This window comes from Adiantum capillus-veneris, chromosome 17 (assembly GCF_014529385.1).
Source record: "Adiantum capillus-veneris isolate H3 chromosome 17, ASM1452938v2, whole genome shotgun sequence".
Lineage (NCBI taxonomy): Eukaryota > Viridiplantae > Streptophyta > Polypodiopsida > Polypodiales > Pteridaceae > Adiantum > Adiantum capillus-veneris.
Genome location: NC_140947.1, coordinates 47,195,622 through 47,215,296, shown reverse-complemented (window position 1 = coordinate 47,215,296; position 19,675 = coordinate 47,195,622). Strand labels below are relative to the sequence as shown.

General features: G+C 39.9%; 1 protein-coding gene across 1 annotated transcript; it reads left to right on the top strand.

Annotated features, from left to right (window-relative positions):
• Nucleotides 1-1,440: 1,440 nt before the first annotated feature.
• LOC147437181 (uncharacterized) lies at nt 1,441-7,409 on the top strand. Its single transcript, XM_086486784.1, has 2 exons — nt 1,441-1,932; nt 7,099-7,409. Exon 1 carries the CDS (start codon nt 1,517-1,519, stop codon nt 1,928-1,930), a length of 414 nt encoding a protein of 137 aa, XP_086342910.1. The 5' UTR covers nt 1,441-1,516; the 3' UTR covers nt 1,931-1,932; nt 7,099-7,409.
• Nucleotides 7,410-19,675: the final 12,266 nt, after the last annotated feature.

Sequence of the window (19,675 nt, the reverse complement as noted above, 5' to 3'; positions counted from 1 at the left end):
GATGGTAGAGCGGACCATTACAAGCAGCACCTTATGCTCAATCATAATTTGGTTCAGGCATACACTTAGAGTAGAAATGTCTAGCCTCTTTTGATATGGTATAAGAGGAGACCTCCCTCTGTTTGTTGGAAGATGGGATTGTGACATGTAATTACTTGTACTTGAACAGACACATGATGATAGTAAATCCTTCACATAAGCCAAAGGTATGCCATACCTTTTAATATCTATGGACCACATCTTGTTGAGGTTTAGAGAGTCTCTGATACCTCCAGGTGGGACCTTCCATCCTCGCTTAAGTGACATGATTGCACAATGCCCTCCCACTCTTCTATGTACGCTACCCTTGGTGACGACGCACTTTTCAAGCACAAGTAGCCTCTTCCATCTGACTCCCTCTTCAAACAAAGTGCATCTGTCATCCTCCTCCATCTCTTTAAATCAAGCAAACCCCGAAGATCACATTACTTTAACTCCTCCAAGGTCATAGGGTTATCTCTTTGTAGGACAAGCCTCATCATTGCATGAGTTTTGTTGTCAAAAGAGTATAATGTACGAGAAGTATAGTTGTATGGATCAAGCGTCGAGAACATATGTTGAGTGCTATGTTGCCATGTGCCCATGCAATGATCCATATGGCCTATACTTGTTTCCTCATGATCGGTTGATTCCTTGGAGCTTGGGTAACCATCATCCCCTTCTCGTGTGTCGTGAGAGCTAGAATACTCCTCAAAACTTTCATCTGAAAAGATGTGACTTGTGGCTCCATTCTCCTGAATGTCCATGATCCCCTAAAAAAAAGGCTTGATATTGTTCACATCTAGTTCACTCTCAAATCACACCAAATAAACTCTTAGTTCACCCCAACAGAGTTCACACATGGTTCATGGCATAGATCACATGATAAACTAGTTCAAGAGGTGCAGGGAAGGAGATGGTGATGACTAGCATAGTTGCTTATGCTTTGAGCTTGTGAAAATGAAAGGGAGAGGAAGAAGGAAAGCGTGTAAAGTGGATTTGAATCTTTGCAAGTGGTGGGCTCTCCCTCATTAAATGGCCCTAACATTGGCGGCTTACCCCCGAAATAGTGCACTTTTTGAAGTCAGGACATAGTTCACACCTAGTTTACACTAAACATAGTTCACACTAAGTTCCCGGCTAGTTCACACCTAGTTCACAAATAAATGGATGGCCTGGATTTTTGCCGCTCGCTACGCCAATCCTGCAGTGTTGATCCCACCTTTAGTGACGAGGGTGGGTAACCAGCGTAAGTCTCGAGATAATATTGCCTTCATCAAGGATCAAGAATTATTATAAGTCAAAGATCTTTCCGAACAAGTTGAAGTACTCAAGTCAAGGAGCTGTGTTGTTTGTTTGTGCGTGTGTGTGTGTGTGTGTGAGAGAGAGAGAGAGAGAGAGAGAGAGAGAGAGAGAGAGACATTACTAAAAAAGTGTGTGTGTGTGTGTGTGTGTGTGTGTGTGAGAGAGAGAGAGAGAGAGAGAGAGAGAGAGAGAGATGCCGTTGGTTCTGCTAGACGGGTCGACAGTGCGGGACTTTGTGAAGGACGAGCGGGCCTTCAATGAAGCTATGGATGCTCGTTTCAAGGAAATGGACCTGAACGAGGATGGCTCCCTTTCACGTGCCGAGCTACGCACAGCATTTGAAAGAATGCGCCTGTTGGAGAGCTCATTTGGCGTGCCCATTGCTCATACGCCTGCTCAGCTCAATGCTCTTTATGACTCTGTTTTTGAGAAGTTTGACACCGATCATAGCGGCACTGTTGACTTGGATGAGTTTCGCAAGCAGATGAGAGACATCCTTCTTGCCATTGCTGATGGCCTGGGTGCCTCCCCAATTCAGGTTCTTATAGAAGAGGGAGGCATCCTTGAAGACGCTGTCAAACATGAAGGAAACGTTACCGATGCTTGAAGGTGCCTTCTATCTTTCCGTTTTGATTTGTCGAATTGCATCAATGAGGGTATGCAGAGTTGGGACTGTGATTTCTTGTACATCACAGTCATTGCTGACGTTTGAAGATGCCTTCTTGTTTTCATTTGCATTCTTCAAATTGCATCAGTGGGGTATGCAGAATTAGGACTCTAATCTCTTGTATATCTCAGTGATTCTGATCTCATGCCGTAATGTGTGACTGGAATGCTATGCGTCTCATATGAACACCTATATCTCTAAGATTGTATTTTTTTTTTGGGATTTTCCCTATTTGACATATTTTAACTAAGTTTGGTAAGGGAAGTTTATTGGGGTGGGGAGACGGTGAATGGGCTGATAACCTTCACCTCTCTCTAGTATCTTTCTCTATGGGTCAAGGAACATTCTCTAAGCAAAGAACCAAAGAACTAAAATAAATAGGACACTGAGCAACGAGGGGTGCTTAGATTCGTGTCATATTTGACCAATGTAACACGTTTACGATCGGCAGCGTTTGACAAGGAAACTTCTCTTGTCTGATCTCTCATTGAGGATAAACTATCTTTAAGCACTCTTTAACCCTAGTTGTCATCGTGACAGATTGACTCTAGGAGACAAAAATGAGTTAAGATCACAACTTCAATGGAAAGCTTGCCTTCTCCCTTGTCTCATGTAGCGTGATGATGATTTGCTCTTGCACATCTCTGTCTTCCCTTTGCACATATGGTAATGCCCCACTAGTTGGGCTACTCAGATGATTATGTATAGTTATGAGGATTTTATGCGCGTTTGCCAAGGCAAGAGCCTTGTGAACAGGTACTGGATTAGCTAATTGCTACTCCCCCATAGTTACCACAGTTCCATTGCGAAAGATTGCGAATTTGGAGAGTTTTCTCGCGTGAAAACTCGTCCAAATCACAGGGGGACTGTCCCATTGTGTGCGGGAGCTCTTGGGACACACGTAGACGTGTTTGCTCCAAGGGAGCCTCGGGAAGCCCTTGTGATGCTTAGACAGGGCTTTGGGCACTTGCCAGTGGCACAATAGAGAATTACAGCATGCTGAAATTCTATTACAGCTCACCAGAAAGCTTCTTTATTGCGAAGGAATCCGTTGTAGACAGGTACTTTTGACCTACAGGGGATTTGGTGTCGTTATGTTGCTGACATTGGGTCAAAAACCTGCAATTTCAGCCCTCGCTAGGTTTGGACAGCTTTGTGAGTACGATCCAAGTGTTCGGATCGTCCATTTCAAATTGAATAAAGAAATATTGAAAGGGGCGCCAATCTTTGGGGCCTATAGGGTGTCAGTCTTCGTGTACGCAGTGACATTCTAGTCGCTGGACGCATCTGTGTTCTCTTTTCTTCTTAGTGCTTTGTGTAAAGTTAACAGGTAATTGAATTAGTTCCGCCCTCTACGGTGTACATGCCGGCTATATTATGTATGTCACACAGTGTTCCATTTGTCAAAAAGTAAAAGCTCCTAGGGGTAAGCAACAAGGCCTCTTGCTACCATTTTAGGACATTTCCATGGATTTTGTGACTAACTTTCCACCTAGCTTGCATTCAAGGAACAATCAGCGTTCAATCATCGTTGATCATTTTAGCAAGTTTTGCATGTTGATTCCTGCTAAGGTCACAGTGATAGCACAAGATGTAGCACATCTGTTCATTAAGCAATGGTATCCCCTTTGTGGTTTGCCAAAGTTGATTGTGTCAAATAGGCAGATGCCAAATTGACGTCACATTTTTGAAAAGCACTTTTTGACAATTTTGTCACCAAGTTGATTTTTTCATCTGCGTTTCACCCATAGTCCGATGGTCAAACTAAGGTCTACAATCAGTTGGCTTTCGATGTTTTGAAGTCTTATGTGCATGATCAGGAGTCTCATTGGGAGCAGTATCTCCCGTTAGTTCAAGCAATTTTGAGTGACTCATATTTTAGTGCCATTGGTGGAATTCTGTATGAGGCAGCATTTGGCCGTCTGTTTCAATCTTTGTTGACTTGATTGGTTAGTTAGTTGCCTGATGCCAATGCCCAGAGCCAGTCTTTGGATGAGATTATTGAGAGTGTTAAGCTTCGGCTAAGCAAGGCTCAGGAGTCTTATTCTCATCAGGTCAATAAGCATCGTCAGGATGTTTCTATTAAGGAAGGGTAGGATCATGAAGCAACGTCTCAAGCAAGTAGGAAAGAAGTGTCCAAAGTTGTTTTTTCGTATGAATGATCCTTTCCAGTCATTAAAAAGATAAATGAGGTTTCTATGAAATTATAGTTGCCGAACTTATGGTCAATGCACAATGTTTTCCACATTTCTTTGGTGAAGTTGTTTCAGGGAGACCGACCAAAGGACATTTCCGAAGAAGAAGAACCAGAGATCATTGATGAAGCAGAAGTCATGGAATTGCAGCAGATTTTGCTGCATCGGTTTCGCCATGGATCAAAGAAGCAAGCACGACAATACGTTTTGAAGTTCAAAGATCAAGAAACCCACGAGGCAGTGTGGGTTGATGAAGCATTTTTCACCAATTACCTTGAGTTGTTGGCAGACTACAAAGAAGCCAGCTCAGTACTAGTACGTCACCTTGAAAAGGGGGATGTCACGTGCACATCTAACCCTATGTGCATGTGGACAAGCTGTTCCTACTTCTAGGGTTTAGGTAGCCTAGGAAGTGTTATGGCAACCTTGTGAGCCTGTACACTGGCCGTGTATATCCAAGCATTTAGGGTAGCTACATACCCTCTGATTGCACAACCCATGATCACTAGCATGAGATTCGGTATCCAGCATGACCATTTTCCAGTGCATGAATCCATTTTTTTGATGGCATGTGAACAACCTCTGATGCATTTTATTATTAAGTGACTTTAAATTAAATCCAAATCGTGGAGGCTCAAGTGATGCTGCTCGACCCAGCCATCTACACCTATAAAGGGAGGGCAGGGGCGCCAGTAGAAAGCAGAAGACATAGATAGAGCACAGTGCCCAGCAGACGCGCATGCTCTCCAACGTTTTGTCATCAGCCAGACCAATGTTTTTGCTGCCAAGCATCAGTGTTTTCAGCCATCAAGATCAGTGTTTTTTAGCCCAAAGGAGCAACATTTTTAGATCAGCCCTTAGCCTGACCGTACCGCCACATTCCCGGCCTGGTAGCAAATCCTCACCGGTTTTCTCTACCACAGCAGATCAGCCAGCGATCCATGTTCAGCCACAATTCAGCCCGCATTTTCAGATTTCAGCCATCAGCGTTTTTGCATAGTCTCGTCGTCACCGTCGTCGTCGCCGGCACAGTTGTAGGATTTAGCCCTAGGATAGTGCTCAGTTTTCAGCCAGCCACAGCCCTAGTGATTTTCATTTTCAACCCTCAGTCTTCGTCGTCGTCGTCGTCGACATCGTCGTTAGGTACCAGGTCCACAACATCTAGAAGCATTGTACCAGACCTTTGTGCAATCTAAAGCAAATACCCCTCTAGCAATAGAGAGGTAGAGAGGGCGGCCCTTGGAGGGGGGTTTGGGATCCCATCTGGTGTCGTCTCTTCTCTCTCTCTCTCTCTCTCTCTCTATCACTCTTCTGCATTCTCTCTCACAGTTTGCATTCCACTCTCTTGTTTTGGTCATTGCACATTCTCTCTAAGCAAGGAAGGCTGTCCCTTCCTCTAAAGTAATAAGAACCTTGAGCACTCACTGATCACTCATCCTGAGCTTATACCATCATTCACTTCCGCCGCTCATTACACCGCCTCTTGAGATGAGCTTCTAAAGAGAGTGAGTTGACTTGTAAGTTGCTCTTCTACTGCCATGTGTCCAGTTAGCCCCTTTTGATTTAATTCCTAGTACCCACCAACTTATAAAGTTGTCAGTGACTTGACGAGTGACCCAAATTTCAATTTGGCGCACACGAGTTTTGTCACAAATTGCTGACGTGTCAAAGCCTTGAAGAATGGAGCCAACTTGCAGATCCCGGCCGGCCTAAACCCTAAGAAGAACAAGTAACAGAAGAAGAAGTCCTACCAACTTATGGGGACCCCGTCTGAAGGGGCCCTAGTGACAAAGGAATTAAGCTAAGTTGTATAAATAGAAACCTAGCGCTAGCACTTTCTAGCAGAAGAAGCAGCAGGAACCAGTGTGTTCACAGGCAACTTCTCAGCAGGACCCCAAGATCCCTAGCATTTTTGCTCCACAGTAGATGGGCTAGCGTTTTTTTGGACAAGAACTCGGATCAACCAGCGTTTTGCATCTGCATCAGCCTGGCGACATAATCACAACAGATCAGCCCCAGCGTTAGCAGATTTCCACCGTTGGAAGATTTTCAGCCCTAGCGTTTTTGGTTTGCAGACCAACCGTAGCGTTTTTGCAAACCTTCGCGACAAGGACATCAAGAACACTAGTGTTTTCAGTTTTCAGCAGTCAGATCCCGCAGAAGGACCCCCGAACCTCGTAGATCTCACCCTCCCGGAGCAGATCCTGGCCTCACGGTCAGATCCTGCGAAGTTTGCAGTTTCAGCCCGGAAAATCGCAGATTTCAGCATCTGCGTTTTCAGCGCGTCGTCGTCGCATCGTCGTTATCGACAGTGTCACCGACATAGAGTTAGAATTCAGCAGATAAAGATTTGCAGATTTCAGCCCTTGGCATTTTCAGATTTCAACCTGTCTCGTCGTCGTCCTCATCGTCGCGACATCATCGGCAAGTCCAAGCATTGTTGCATTTGTGCAATCATAAGTAGACCGCTCTCGCCATAGAGAGTGGGGCCTTCGGAGGAGTGTTTAACAACATTCTGGTGACGAGTGAGGTTGCCATAAGGAGGGACAAGCACTAAGGAGGGACAAGCACGAAAAGTATGTCCAGTTTGGAATTTTAGTAACAGGAGAGAAAAGCTATTAGGTTCAAGGCAATGTGTGCACCCTAATTTCAGATGTTCTATAGAGCCTGATCTTTTGAAAAGTCCAAAATTTTTCTATTGTGGTTTTTGTGTTGTGGGTTTTCAGTTGTTTCTCGTCCTTCGAGTATGTTGATGTGGGCATGAATTCACCTACATTCATGAAACTACACATGTAAAGGTTTCAAATAGTTATTTCAAGTAGTTATTTGAAGGAAAGTACTTGTTAGTAATTTTGGCCGGATAGGTTTTGGTTCTCATTTACTCATCTATGCTATTTGTTTTGCATGGGATAGGTCTGGTATGCTTGTAAAGCTCGACGGCTATCTTAAAGTAAAGCCACTTTTCTTGGTGCTCTGATGAGCTATAGCGAAAGCACAGGAGACTTGGACAGCCTTAATTGACATCAAATGGTGATGTACTCGACCTTCAAGAGTTGTTTATCTACTATAACTTTTTAATTATCTACTTAAACCTTTTATTTCTTGGGAGTGTCACATTTTGTGAACACGATTACTTGTAAATCCACCTTATCCTGGACTATGTACGTATGGTCTTGTGCGTTTTAAATTTTGGGAGAAAGATAACACAAGGCGATTTTATGTAAGGCATCTTTCCATATAAAGGATTATCAAGTTGAATTTTACTGTAATTTGATGAAAGCTAACATTCTCAGTTGATAGTCTTAATTTATTTCATTAACCTCGGGCCATTTCATGCTTGTTGCAAGGCTTGCTCTATTAGAGGCTTGTCCTAAAGGTAGCAACAGGTTTTACCTTCTTGGGGTTTTGGTATGGAATAACGAGATATGATTGGGGCTTGCAAGCTTGGTCTCTTGCTAGGGTGATCCCATGGCTATGGCAAGGCTTTTTGTACTACAAGTAGGTTGCATTACCTACATAAGGACAAGGAGGACATGCTTCCCAATGGAGCCTATATTGGTGTTTAATCCTTGCTGTGGCTACTTATTGGCAATATACTTACTGGTACATACTGGTAACACTCAAAAGAATTTCTATTAGTTCCGAATATACCCCTCCCACCAAAAATCCAAAGGTGCTTCCTGCCTAGATCTACAGGCAGCCATCTCCACCTTCATGCCCCTCTCGCCTTTGTGGCTCTTCACAGGCGCCGCTGGGTGTTGGGCACAACTTGGTTGCCCCTCCAGACTCTGGCATGCATCCAAACGTAAGGCAGACAGAGACTGTGTGTGTGAGAAAGAGAGACCCCTGCAGACATCACACGGGAGAGGCCTCATCCTTGTCGAGAGAGAGAGAGAGAGAGAGAGAGAGAGAGAGAGAGAGAAGTGCCGGTTCACTCTGCTTTCCATTTTTTCCTTCCATTTGCTTTTGTTGTTGAGATGGAATCATTTATTGATTCCATCTATAAACGACTTTTTTGAAATCGTTGACACATACTGATGAGGTCTTGTTAGAAAGAATGGATCCTTGAGCAGTGTATTTTTTTGGGACAGACCCTAAGGTTTTTGCTCAACTGTTTGGCGATGAACTATAAGTTTTGGAGAAAAATTGTCAAATTTTTTTCAAGGCTTATAATAGCATTAGAAACAAAAGTAGCTTCTCAAACACTATTTAAGTCAAAATGATTAATACGTTGTATGATTTTCATTTATAAGAGGTAGTTTTCTAAATCTTAGCATATTTTTTCTAATTTACAATATGTTCTCTAGGTAAAACATTACAAATTGGCTTAAAAAGTTTATACATTTTACCTAATGCTCATATTGTTGGTGATAATATAACCATATAATTTTTGCTTATAGAGATTTCAAACGGAGATTGATTTACCTATCTAGAGCTATGGAATTGGGTTCTTTTTCTTATAAATTATTTGAAAGGTATAATATAAGGATTCTATTTAAGCTCTTGTATATCTTTGAGAACTACTTTTATGAAGATTTGGAGCTAAGAGAGTCTCATAGTACTTAACTTCGAGTACTGTTAAGCAAATTTTTGAAGGCCAAATGTCCTAATCTGAAAAATCCTTTGGTTGGAAAGAAAGATTTGTTGATAACTATCTCTACCTCCCTTGACTTAAACAAGATTGGATTAAGCTATATTTTGAGATCTCAAGAAGCTTTGGATGCTCTCCCTCCTTGTGTGAGAAAGGTATGGAACTATTCTGTCGTAGCTTTCAAATATGTGAACTTTAGGACAAAAAAATTTCAACTATAGTGACATAGGACATGATCTTAAAAAGCAAGAAACGCTAGCAATCTCAAGTATTGATTGTCCTTGTAGTAAAACTATCTTTTTTTTAAAAAAAAACGTAAATGGAGCTTTGGGTCATGTAGTTACTGCCGATTGTTCTATCCTTCCTTCGGATTCCTTGAAAGACCTTTTTTCAAGAGGTACTAAATATAGGCTCCTTCAAACGACTCTTGCCTTCTCAAAGCCATAGAAAAAGGAATTTCTAGTTTCGTAGTGAAGTTTGAGGAGTTTTTAGTAGTTTAAGGTATTTTTACCCATTGTAAGTCTACAATCCTCAAGAAAGCTTCTTTGAAATTAGCATCTAGCTCTCGAAACGTTTCTTCAAGAAGGAATAGCTTATCTTCTTCTGATCGTGATGCTCTTAGGAAATTTTATCGTGATTTTGTAATCTCTTATGTAGATAAGTGCTTTAATAACTTTGTTGTTACGTGCAAAAAGTTCTATTTAGAATGCTTGTTAGGTGAAGTAAACTCTCAGACTTACAATAATTGTGATCTTTCACTGCAAGAGGTTATCTTGAAACATCAAGATTTTTTTAAGTCTTTTGGTTTCAAGTGCCAACCTAAATTACCTTTTTTATATACCGTTTGGAAGTTCCACAAGAACCCTATAAAGCCTAGATTTATAGCTGCTTTTGGTAACACCTCTTTGACGGAGGTTTCCAAATGGCTTAGTTATTGTTTCAAAGCCATTTTACCTAGCGTAATTGAATTGTGGAAAAATATGCTAAAGGAAGCAAACGTACCTACGATTCAAGTTGGATTTTAAATGATTCAGTAGGTGTAATTCCTATTTTAAAGTTTTTGAACTCTTCAAGAAGCCTTAAGGAGAAATCTTCTCCTTTATGTCTCTAAACTTTTGACTTTACAACGCTATACACGAAGCTAAATTTGGAGGACCTTAAATTTAGAGTCAAGTCTCTTATTTCAAAAGTTTTTGCGAACAAGCTTGAGAAGAATAGGTACAAGCCATTGCTAGTAGAAAAGTCAACCTTGAACTTTGACTTCTTATGGCTGAAAAGTAAGAATGTAGATGTAAACAAAGGAAGGAAGAGATTCACGAGGATTGTGGATGACATTGACATCATATTTTGGTTAGATTTTCTTTTGGACAATTTATATATAACCATTGGCGACTCTCTTTTCAAGCAAACAATTGGTATCCCTATGGACACCAATTGTGTTGTTTTTCTTGCTAATTTCTATCTTTTTACTTATGAGTTTGATTTTATGGAGCGTCTTGTCCTTGCTAACACTTGCCCAATATTTTTGCACAAGTTATGCAATGTAAAACGCTTTCTAGATGATCTTTTTGTCCCTGACGTTCCTTCTTTTCAAGATTTTATGTATTTGAATTCGAGTTCTGTAGGCGGAGAAATTTATCCCAAGGAGTTTTGTGAACTTAACTGTACCACAAATAGTGATTGTTGTGCCTTTTTAGACCTTAAGATTTTTCAGACTCCCTTGGGATTAAAAGTAGATATCTATGATAAGCGCCTTGAACCAGAATATGCCAATCTAAAAATCATCCGTATGCCTCACATTTCTTTGAACATTTCTCTTTTAGCTAAGTACGGTGTCATTTGCTCTCAACTATTTAGATTTTCTCGTCTTTGTTCTAGTAAATCTGCTTTTGTTGTTCAATCTTGCCATCTTATTTCTTTACTAGTTGAAAAATGATACTCATTCAAAAGAATCATGAAAAACATTCGTTCATTTTTGCATCGTAGTAAGTGTATTTTTAATGTTTCTTCCTTTGGAATGTTCAAGATAATCAGTAGTAAATTCAATAGAAGTGGGGAGCTAAAAAACCCACTTATTGTTTGACTTAATAACACCTTATGTTGTTTTGATCTTTAGCGCTTCTAGTATTTCTTCTATAGCTTGACAAATGCTAGCCTTTATCATGGCTGAGTATGCCCATCACCTCCGGAGGGTGATAGAAACTCAGCTCGTTGGTTTTGTAGAGTACGTTCAAAGCATGAATGATCTCTATATAAACCTGCACCTACTCTTGGGCACTGACGACGTGAGTAGGGATGTCATAGCTGTTGTCCAAGTTATGCATGATAAAGGTGATAAACTTATTCTTCCTGTTTGGATAAGCAGCGAAGTTGAGATCATATATTGTCAAGTTTGGTTCTTTGCTCTTCGTAGGTTTGAAGTAGTATTCATTTTTTGATTTTGTATTTAGCTTACCTGAGGACTTAAGAATGTGTTCCGGTAGAATTTGTTGTGTGAAGTTTGATTTTTAGGATTAAGTTTTTAAGATGTCTTATCCTTTTTTGCTTAAAGTTGAGTACTTGTTTTAAGCCAAGTAAGTTGCGTCAACTTATTTTACATATGCCTTTTCTAAAAACATTTTTAAGTTAATAATGTTTTGTTTTATCTAGTTTTGTTTCGTAGCAAACAAAGTCATTTAGTTAGTTAGTTTGTTTGTTTTTGTTTTTCTTTTCTTTTCTTGTGTCCCTTGCTTTTATAGTTTTATAAGTGCTTTATTCCCTCTTATAATTTGTGAGTTCATACTATTCTGAACTTATAAAGGTATATAAAATTTTACTCTTAGTTATAGCCAAAACCCTGGGTTCAAATTGTGCTTTTAGCCAAATTAGCGATATTTAGCCCAAAAAAAAAAAAAACATTGTCCTTGAGGCATATCCTTGCAATGTTGCTTCAAACATGGCGACTTCTTGTCTAAAATTGTACTTGACGGCACATTCCTGCATTAGCTTGCTTAAGTTGCGTGTCTACATAATGATGAAAATGAGCCAAGTTTGATATTTCAAAAGAGGCATTCAAATCAGTCTTATCAACAATCTTTTGTTATGTGCTATGAATCCAATGCAATTGGTTCAGGTGGAAGTTTCCATCTTTAAACTTTTGCGAAGAAGTGAAGAGTTTTTGCACTTCTTTTAAGTTGGAGCAATTACATAAGAGAATGAATGGTTTAAAATTTTGAACCCTAGGAAGCATATACAAACACCCGACTACATTCTTGAAAATGGAGCAGTTTTTATTTGAACTACATATGAGCCTTGGTAAGCATCTCAACCTATCGATTCCAACACCCTTCCAAAAGAGAAGGGGCAAAATGTTCATTGCATGTGACCAAGCTAGAAATATCTAAGAAGAAGATGCAGTCTATACGGGCCCCTTTTGCATGGGATCAGAAAAGCAAGTAAAGCTAGTCAAGAAAATTTCGATGCCACATTTGAAAAGTTGAGTGTGGAGTAACTGAAAAAATAGTGGTTATGTGTTGAACTTTTTGAGGTTTGGAATTGTATATTTGTGATATATAGCGTTTTGAAGATTCCACTTCATAGATCTCTCTCTCTCTCTCTCTCTCTCTCTCTCTCTCTCTTAACAGGTCTTGTGTTCAACTCTCGTCGGATAGATCTTTGAGGTCTCTAGGGATAGCTTTCTACGACATTAAATTCTTTTCTTCTTGGGTGTGTGTGGGTGTGTGAGTGTTAATAAGAAGAGAAAAGTGGTATAACCTTTCTATCACCCAAGTGTGGTAGATTGGTTATGCCATTTCTTTCTTGAATAACAGGTCTTGAGTTCAACTCTCGTCGGATCGATCTTTGAAATCTCTTGAGATAGCTTCCTACGACGTTAAAATTCTTTCTTCTCGGGTGCGTGTGTGGGTGTGTGAGTGTGTTAATAAGAAGAGGAAAATGGTATAACCTTTCTACACCCAAGTGTGGTAGATTGGTTATGCAAATCCCCTCTTGAATAACAGGTCTTGATTTAACTCTTGTCAGATAGATCTTTGAGGTCTCTTGCGATAGCTTCCTACGATGTTAAAATTCTCTTCTTCTCGGGTGCGTGTGTGCGTGTGTGAGTGTGTTAATAAGAAGATGAAAATGGTATAACCTTTCTATGCTTCCATTGCCCTCTTGAATAACATGTCTTGAGTTCAACTCTAGTCAGGCGGATAGATCTTTGAGGCCTCTTGGGATAGCTTCCTATGACGTTAAAATTCTCTTCTTCTCGGGTGTGTGTGGGGGTGTTTGAGTGTGTTAGTAAGAAGAGGAAAATGGTATAAACTTTCTATCACCCAAGTGTGGTAGATTGGTCATGCCATTTCCCTCTTGAATAACAAGTCTTGAGTTCAACTCTTGTCGCGGATAGATCTTTGAGGTCTCAGATTGGTTATGCCATTTTCCTCTTTAATAACAGGTCTTGAGTTCCAACTCTCGTCGGATAGCTTCCTACGATGTTAAAATTCTCTTCTTCTCGGGTGCGTGTGTGGGTGTGTTAATAAGAAGAGGAGAATGGTATAACCTTTCTATCACCCAAGTGTGGTAGATTGGTTATGCCATTTCCCTCTTGAATAACAGGTCTTGAGTTCAACTCTCATCGGATAGATCTTTGAGGTCTCTTGGGATAGCTTCCTACGACATTAAAATTCTCTTCTTCTCAAGTGCGTTTGTGGGTGTGTGAGTGAATTAATAAGAAGAGGAAAATGATATAACTTTTCTATGAGGCCAATTCCCTCTTGAATAACAGGTCTTGAGTTAACTCTCGTCAGGTGGATAGATCTTTGAGGTTTATAGCTTCCAAAGACGTTAAAATTCTCTTCTTCTCGTGTGTGTGGGTGGGTGTGTGAGTGTGTAAGTAAGAAGAGGAAAATGGTATAACCTTTCTATCACCCAAGTGTGGTAGATTGGTCATGCCATTTCCCTCTTGAATAACAAGTCTTGAGTTCAACTCTCATCGTGGATAGATCTTTGAGGTCTCTTGGGTTAGCTTCGTACGATGTTAAAGTTCTCTTCTTCTTGGGTGTGTGTGTGTGTGTGTGTGTGTGTGTGTGTGGGTGTGTGAGTGTGTTAATAAGAAGAGGAAAATGGTATAACTTTTCTATCACCTAAGTGTGGTAGATTGGTTATGCCATTTCCCTCTGAATAACAGGTCTTGAGTTCAACTCTCATCGGATAAATCTTTGAGTCTCTTGGGATAGCTTCCTACGACGTTAAAATTATCTTCTTCTCGAGTGCATGTGTAGGTGTGTGAGTGTGTTAATAAGAAGAGGAAAATGGTATAACCTTTCTATGATGCCATGAGTTCAAGTCTTGTCAGGCGGATAGATCTTTCAGGTCTCTTGGGATAGCTTCCTATGACGTTAAAATTCTCTTCTTCTCGGGTGTGTGAGTGTGTTAATAAGAAGAGTAAAATGGTATAACCTTTCTATCACCCAAGTGTAGTAGATTGTTCATGCCATTTCCCTCTTGAATAACAGGTCTTGAGTTCAACTCTCGTCGCAGATAGATCTTTGAGGTCTCTTGGGATAGCTAGTAAAATTTCTCTTCTTCTCGGGTGCATGTGTGGGTGTGTGAGTGTGTTAATAAGAAGAGGAAAATGGCATAACCTTTCTATCACCCAAGTGTGGTAGATTGGTTATGCCAATCACCTCTTGAATAACAGGTCTAGAGTTCAACTCTCGTCGGATAGATCTTTGTTGAGGTTTCTTGGGATAGCTTCCTATGACGTTAAAAATCTCTTCTTCTTGGGTGCTATAACCTTTCTATGATGCCATTTCTTGTTGAATAACAGGTCTTGAGTTAAACTCTCGTCACGCAGATAGATCTTTGAGGTTTCTTGGGATAGCTTTGTATGACGTTAAGATTCTCTTCTTCTCGGGTGTGTGTGTGTGTGGGTGTGTGAGTGCGTGAGTAAGAAAAGGAAAATTATATAACCTTTCTATCACCCAAGCGTGGTAGATTGGTCATGCCATTTCCCTCTTGAATAACAAGTCTTGAGTTCAACTCTCGTGGCTGATAGATCTTTGAGGTCTCTTGGGATAGCTTCCTATGACGTTAAAATTCTCTTCTTCTCGGGTGTGGGTGTGGGTGTGGGTGTGGGTGTGTGAGTGTGTTAATAAGAAGAGAAAAATGATATAACCTTTCTATCACCCAAGTGTGGTAGATTGGTTATGCCATTTCCCTCTTGAATAACAGGTCTTGAGTTCAACTCTCTTCGGATAGATCTTTGAGGTCTCTTGGGATAGCTTCCTACAATGTTAAAATTCTCTTCTTCTCGGGTGCGTGTGTGGATGTGTGAGTGTGCTAGTAAGAAGAGGAGAGTGGTATAACCTTTCTATCACCCAAGTGTGGTAGATTGGTTATGCCATTTCCCTCTTGAATAACAGGTCTTGAGTTCAACTCTCATTGGATAGATCTTTGAGGTCTCTTGGGATAGCTTCCTACGACGTTAAAATTAGTTTCTTCTCAGGTGCGTATGTGGGTGTGTGAGTGTGTTAATAAGAAGAGGAAAATGGTCTAACCTTTCTTTCACCCAAGTATGGTAGATTGGTTATGCCATTTTCCTCTTGAATAACAGGTCTTGAGTTCAACTCTTGTCAGGTGGATAGATCTTTGAGGTCTCTTGTGATAGCTTCCTATGACATTGAATTTATCTTCTTCTTGTGTGTATGTGTGTGTGGGTGTGTGAGTGTGTTAGTAAGAAGAGGAAAATTGTATAACCTTTCTATCACCCAAGTGTGGTAGATTGGTCATGCCATTTCCCTCCTGAATAACAAGTCTTGAGTTTAACTCTTGTCGCAGATAGATCTTCGAGGTCCCTTGGGATAGCTTCCTCGACGTTAAAGTTCTCTTCTTCTCGGATGTGTGTGGGTGTGTGGGTGTGTTAATAAGAAGAGGAAAATGGTATAACCTTTCTATCACCCAAGTATGGTAGATTGGTTATGTCATTTCCCTCTTGAATAACAGGTCTTGAGTTCAACTCTCGTTGGATAAACATTTGAGGTCTCTTGGGATAGCTTCCTACGACGTTAAAATTCTCTTCTTCTTGGGTGCGTGTGTGGGTGTGTGAGTGTGTTAATAAGAAGAGGAGGAAATTGGTATAACCTTTCTATGATGCCATTTCCCTCTTGAATAACAGGTCCTGAGTTCAACTCTCGTCAGGCGGATAGATCTTTGAGGTCTCTTGGGATAGCTTCCTATGACGTTAAAATTCTCTTCTTCTTGGGTGTTTGTGTGGGTGTGTGAGTGTGTTAATAAGAAGAGGAAAATGGTATAACCTTTCTATCACCCAAGTCTAGTAGGTTGTTCATGCCATTTCCCTCTTGAATAAGAAGAGGAAAATGGTATAACCTTTTTATCACCCAAGTGTGGTAGATTGGTTATGCCATTTTCGTCTTGAATAACAGGTCTTGAGGTCAACTCCCGTCGGATAAACCTTTTAGGTCTCTTGGGATAGCTTCCTACGATGTTAAAATTATTTTCTTCTCAGATGCGTGGGTGGGTGTGTGAGTGTGTTAATAAGAAGAGGAAAATGGTATAATATTTCTATGATGCCATTTCCATCTTGAATAACAGGTCTTGAGTTCAACTCTTGTCAGGCGGATAGATCTTTGAGGTCTATTGGGATAGCTTGCTATGACGTTAAAATTCTCTTCTTCTCGAGTGTGTGTGTGGGTGTGTGAGTGTATTAATAAGAAGAGGAAAAGGATATAACCTTTCTATCACCCAAGTGTGGTAGATTGGTGATGCCATTTCCCTCTTGAATAACAAGTCTTGAGTTCAACTCTCGTATCGGATAGATATTTCAGGTCCCTTGGGATAGCTTCCTACGATGTTAAAATTCTCTTCCTCTCGGGTGTGTGTGTGTGTGTGTGTGTGTGTGTGGGTGTGTGAGTGTGTTAATGAGAAGAGGAAAATGGTATAATCTTTCTATCACCCAAGTGTGGTAGATTGGTTATGCCATTTCCATCTTGAATAACAGGTCTTGAGTTCAACTCTCGTCGTAGAAACCTTTGAGGTCTCTTGGGATAGCTTCCTACGACGTTGAACTTCTCTTCTTCTCAGGTGTGTATGTGGGTGTGTGAGTGTGTTAATAAGAAAAGGAAAATGGTATAACCTTTCTTTCACCCAAGTGTGGTAGATTGGTTATGCCATTTTCCTCTTGAATAACAGGTCTTGAGTTCAACTCTCATCGGATAGATCTTTGAGGTCTCTTGGGATAGCTTCCTACGACGTTAAAATTCTCTTCTTCTTCTTCTCTCTCTCTCTCTCTCTCTCTCTCTCTCTCTCTCTCTCTGTGTGTGTGTGTGTGTGTGTGTGTGTGTGTGTGTGTGTGTGTCAAAGTGGGCCTTGCCCTTAGTATCCCTTGCAAAAATTACAAATAGTCCATCGAATGGTCGCATTTTTTGTGGGCTCCCATCAATCATTTGTATTATTTAGAGACACGTCAGGGTTTTCAAAAATTTCACATATATGGTTACGTGTCTATCAATAGAGAAATGGATCAATAATGTATTAATCCATTTTGTAATGGATTGATCTATTATCCATTGATATTGCCATTCTATAAAAGATGATAGTTTTTAACCTCGAGACTATAAGTCACATGTACACATTTACACAAATTGCAAGGTTATCCTTGAGAAGTGCAAGGTAGACAAAAAATCTCATAAAATTATATTTTTTTGTTTATTTTTTAAAATAAAATTAATTTTTGGTGCTTTGATCTACTGTCCATTGATATTGCCATTATATAAAAGATGAGAACTTTTAACCTCGGGACTACAAGTCACATGTACACAAATTGCAAGGTTATCCTTGAGAAGTGCAAGGTAGACAAAAAATTCTCATAAAATCATATTTTTTTATTCTTTAAAAAAAATAAATCTTAATTCTTGGTGCTTTAAAGGTACCAAGAGTATTAACTCTAATGGTTGGCTCTAGCCTACAATATGATTAAAATAGTGGTATATTGTGGTGAAAACCATTGTCTATTTGTATTTTTTGTGTAGTGTTTAGATATAGTTAAACTAAGTGTATGGCATAGTGAATATTGCTTATAGACATACTTAGTGTGTACACATTTGGTAGGACTTAGAAATAATATAAACAAACATTCATAATGTAGTTCTACTTGGTTGTTTGAAAATATGCTCTTACTTCTAAGTATGCTTAAAATTATAGCCCAATTACACATAAGATCCTTTGTTTATTATGAACAAGTGCTCCTATGGCCAAGTGGGATTTAAAAGGCATTTAAAGTCACTTGGTTGTTATGAGATGACACTCTTACCTCCAAGTAGACTCAATATCAGAGTTAGGATAGTCCTAGGGCTTGCTGAGTTGTTATTCAAGTGGACATGAATAGTGGATGGATTGAAGGATTTACTAAGTTTCTTTTGAGCCAACACTCTTACCTCCAAATGAATAAAATTCATGTATCTAAGAGTCACTTGTTGTTTTTGAGCATTGCTCTTACCTCCATGTTGATATAGAAGTTGGGAGCTTGGTTGTGTTTGGACAGTCCCTCTTATCTCCAAGAGACACAGATAGTGAAATCACTAAAGAATTTACTTGATTGTTCATGATAAAACTCTCTTTACTTAAAAGTAGCTATAAATGTCATGTCCATTGGTGGTTATTTTTCACACCCTTGCGTTTCTCATGTTGATGAAGTTTTTGATTGTATTGTGACACTTTAAATTTTTTTACGGAAGGATAGAGCTATACTCAATAATGCATCTATCTTTTTTCTAAGAAACCATTTGTAGAAAGCTAGAAGTCATTGTGCAAGGGAGGAGCAAATGTATGTGACAAGATGAAGCATTGCAAAATTGGGTCTCATCCCTAACATAGGATTTGCAACCATACATTCCATGGCAATGCAACTCGAATCAAGGAGCACTTGTTTGGTATAGACATCAATGTAGCGGAATACACCACATCACCCACATACATATTTGTACACTTTGCAGCTAATGCAAAGAAATGCAAATAGGTAGTTATGCTCTCCAAAAAATGGAAGGGCATGAATGAAGCATCATTGCATCAAACTTATGAGCAATGTGCACATACACAAAATGAAGGATGCAACTAGTGGACTCCAATGTCATCACCACAACCCATGCAAGGTCCTTACTCTTTTGTAGTTCGTGGCTATGGAGAAGTGGATGGGAGCAATGGTCTATGTAGCAGAGCCTCTATCCCACAAGCTTTGCATGTAGCATTCGATAATCACGATATGTTAAAGCTGCATTGTGAGAACAAGGGTCTTAGGCATGGTCCCAAGGAAAGGGAATGAGCCAATATGGCATAATGGCAACGGGACTTAATAGCAACGGTTATTTAAGTAATGGATGGGTGGAGACTCTTATGCCATAATCCAAGTCTTACATTGCTATCAAAAGCTATGGCAAAAGAAGGAGACAAAGGTCTCTCTTTGTACTTTGCATATTCTCTTAGGATGTTGAATCACATTTTCTATTTTTGGAATTTTTGTGTAACATTCTACTCGCCATCCTTACCGGAATTGTTGTGGTCTCCAACTTTGTAGTTTTTTGAAGATTTCGCTCTGATTTTGAATTATCTCGCGTAAACTGACAGGTAATCAAGAAGCACAATTTTAGCCTTTCATAGTTTTGGAAAATAAAATGAATATTGCCATAGTTGCATGCACACGTGCATGCGATTGCCATAGCACATACAAGTCCATTCTATCAAGTGATGGAATTCTGCCATGTCATGAAGAACTCCATGTCTCATGAAACTTCATGTTTATGGAAAGGTTCCAATATGGATATTGATGTTGAACTTATTCAAGCGTAGTTTGGGTAACACGTTTAAAATCTTTGTTTTTTTATATATTTGGATAATGTAATT

Bases quoted from the DNA above. Each gene is read 5' to 3' on its own strand.
- LOC147437181 (XM_086486784.1), top strand. From the start codon at position 1,517: ATGCCGTTGGTTCTGCTAGACGGGTCGACAGTGCGGGACTTTGTGAAG.